This window comes from Phyllostomus discolor, chromosome 6 (genome assembly GCF_004126475.2).
Source record: "Phyllostomus discolor isolate MPI-MPIP mPhyDis1 chromosome 6, mPhyDis1.pri.v3, whole genome shotgun sequence".
In the NCBI taxonomy this organism is placed as follows: domain Eukaryota; kingdom Metazoa; phylum Chordata; class Mammalia; order Chiroptera; family Phyllostomidae; genus Phyllostomus; species Phyllostomus discolor.
In genome coordinates, this window is record NC_040908.2 from 157,113,650 (window position 1) to 157,115,787 (window position 2,138).

At 39.8% G+C, this 2,138-nt stretch overlaps 1 protein-coding gene across 1 annotated transcript; it reads left to right on the forward strand.

Moving 5' to 3' along the window:
* Window positions 1–1,049: 1,049 nt before the first annotated feature.
* Window positions 1,050–2,138, forward strand: LOC114500241 (olfactory receptor 4A5-like). The gene has a single exon (XM_028516885.2). It carries the CDS (start codon window positions 1,053–1,055, stop codon window positions 1,998–2,000), a length of 948 nt encoding a protein of 315 aa, XP_028372686.1. The 5' UTR covers window positions 1,050–1,052; the 3' UTR covers window positions 2,001–2,138.

The following is a 2,138-nucleotide window of genomic DNA, read 5'->3' on the forward strand; positions in this document are numbered from 1 at the left end:
GACCTTGGGCTCTTCCCTTGAGTATGCTGATTTTTAGAACCTGGGCACCAAAGCTCCATTTTTGAGCCCTCTCAGTACCTTTGAGGAATTATATATATAACCATGTCTTCTTGTCTTCTACCTTTCTTTTCAGTGGCTGTGTTCTACTTCCTCAGTATCTAGGTCACCCCAAGAGTTTTGAAAGAAATAATACCCACTGCTAATGTAAGAGTTCATGATAGTCACGGGTGAGTGAAGTTCAAAAATATTTGGTGAAACTCTAAATAGTGTTTCTGTGTTCAGGGTTTTAGGATATACACAGATTACATGGAGAGTATTACAACTTCTTAAAAAGCTGATAGTAAAAAAAAAAGAAACAGAAAAGTTGCTGACAGTCACAGAGTCCAACGGAATAATTGCTTCAGGGAACAATGTCCTAATTATGTTATGGTTGGCTACAGTCCTGTTTGAGGAAATTTAATGAGAGATCCATGAAGACTGAACATCCTTGAGACATAAAGGACTGCATACCTAATAGCAACTTATCATAGTATAAAATGAATTTTTCCAAAAAGACATTAGTTTTGGTGCTACATAAATTTTATTATAGAGGTCCTCACCACAAATACTACCAACTCAGAGGACTGACTTCATGTCAATTTATTTAGAGAGCTTTTTTTTTGCCACCACCAGAGAGTAAGTCATTGCTGACTTGTGTGCTCAGGAGTGACAGTTCAAATAAGGCTCTAATAAATACACAACTGGCTGTGGGGCCTTTAATACTTTTCTCTGTCCACAATCCACTAAGACTTAGAGGGAAAACCTGTTATCTGTAGCCAGAATAAAATAATCTGAGGAGACATGAAATTGTCAAGGGAAGGTGCAATAGGCTATTAGGAAGAAGAACTCATAGATCTTCACCAAATGTTTATTGTGTGTAAACCCCTGTAGATAATACAATAATGAAGGTGTGCTCCAAAACCGAATGGATGTATTCATAGTGTGTTCACGATTTCATTACAGGCCCCTTCTTCTGACCTCTCGCCCTGGAAACTGGCTTTAGAGAAGACTAAATGGGACATAGTAACAATGTGACAGAATTTGTCCTCCTGGGCCTCACTCAGGATCCTGGGGCCCAGAAAACATTATTTGTCATATTTTTTCTCATTTACATTGTGACAGTGGTGGGCAACCTGCTCATTGTGGTGACTGTTCTTGCCAGCCCCTCCCTGGGCTCCCCCATGTACTTCTTCCTCATCTATCTGTCACTCATGGATGCAGTGTATTCCACTGTCATTTCACCCAAATTGATCTTAGACTTACTCTGTGGTCAAAAGACAATTTCCTTCTCAGCATGTATGGCACAGCTGTTTTTGGAGCACCTTTTTGGAGGTTCTGAGGTGTTCCTTCTGGTGACCATGGCCTATGATCACTATGTGGCCATCTGTAAGCCACTGCACTACATAAGCATCATGAATAGACAGGTTTGCATCCTGCTGTTGGTGGTGGTCTGGGCTGGAGGTTTTGTGCATTCTTTGATCCAACTTCTCTTTGTGTACAATCTTCCCTTTTGTGGCCCCAATATCATTGACCACTTCATTTGTGACATGCACCCACTAATAGAACTTGCCTGCACTGACACCTACTTCTTAGGGCTCACTGTGGTTGCCAATGGTGGAGCAATGTCTATGGTCATCTTTATTTGTCTACTAATATCTTATGGAGTCATCCTAAATTCACTTAAGACTCAGAGTCGGGAAGGAAGGAGTAAAGCCCTGTCTACCTGCAGTTCCCACATCACGGTGGTTGTTCTCTTTTTTGTTCCCTGCATTTTTGTGTATATTAGACCTGTTTCTAACTTTCCCATTGATAAATTCTTAACTGTGACTTACACTGTTATCACTCCATTGTTGAATCCTCTAATATACACTTTGAGAAATGCAGAAATGAAAAATGCTATGAAAAAACTGTGGTGTAAGAAGTTAAGTATAGATAGAATGAGAATGTGTCACTCATATTGAATGCACTTGGTACTAATTCTGAAGCAACAAACAGGCAGTGCATTCCAATAAGGGATGACTTAGTCAACTGAATGAGTTGTCTTGGGATGCTTGTCTTTATTTATACAAAGGTATCAAAAAGTATAAGAAATTGTCCTT